This window comes from Salvelinus sp. IW2-2015, linkage group LG32, assembly GCF_002910315.2.
Source record: "Salvelinus sp. IW2-2015 linkage group LG32, ASM291031v2, whole genome shotgun sequence".
NCBI classification, from domain to species: domain Eukaryota; kingdom Metazoa; phylum Chordata; class Actinopteri; order Salmoniformes; family Salmonidae; genus Salvelinus; species Salvelinus sp. IW2-2015.
Window position 1 is genome coordinate 38,283,779 of NC_036871.1, and position 721 is coordinate 38,284,499.

General features: G+C 43.8%; 1 protein-coding gene across 1 annotated transcript in view; it reads right to left on the reverse strand.

Annotated features, from left to right (window-relative positions):
- LOC139023440 (insulin receptor-like) overlaps nt 1-290 on the reverse strand; it is a gene marked incomplete at its 5' end in the record, with an annotated part of 6,447 nt that extends 6,157 nt beyond the window's left edge. The window contains one exon of the mRNA XM_070436595.1: nt 73-290. Coding sequence (XP_070292696.1) covers nt 73-290 — 218 coding nt within the window. The remainder of the gene's footprint in view (nt 1-72) is intronic.
- Nucleotides 291-721: the final 431 nt, after the last annotated feature.

The following is a 721-nucleotide window of genomic DNA, read 5'->3' on the forward strand; positions in this document are numbered from 1 at the left end:
GTATATAGTACTGTATTGTAGACTTACGTGGTAGAGTTTACAGTAGTATATAGTACTGTATTATAGACTTACGTGGTAGAGTTTACAGTAGTATACCCGGAGGGGCACTCTGGTATACAGGCTCCATTGTGGATGACAAACTGGTGGCAGTCGCTGTTCTTGCTCTGCTTACACTTGTTGTGGAGGTCCTGGCAGAAGGAGAARGGGACGCAGCGCCAGCCCCTATAGGTGTAGTATCCCTGGGGACAGCGGTCCACACAGGCCTCCTGGTAGTACGGAATATGGATGAGTTAGATTAATCAATTACATCTGTATCGATTAGAGCATTTGGGAATGTAAAATAACAAATGTAGGTGATATTTGTAATAGCAGATATGACATAAGAGTTTAAATAAACAAGGCCAAAACTCCTTCCCACCTAAGCAGGCTGAAATAGCAGACAGTCTTTTCAAACAGCTCTTACACTAAAAGGCATTATCACCTTCACAAAGTATTATTCCAACCTCATAGTGTGGATATATACACTGACCAAAAGTATGTGGACATCTGCTCGTCGAACGTCTCATTCCAAAATCATGGGCATTAATATGGAGTGGAGACTGTTATAACAGCCTCCACTCTTCTGGGAAGGCTTTCCACTAGATGTTGGAACATTGCTGCAGGGACTTGCTTCCATTCAGCCACAAGAGCATTAGTGAGGTCGGGCACTGACGTTGGGCGA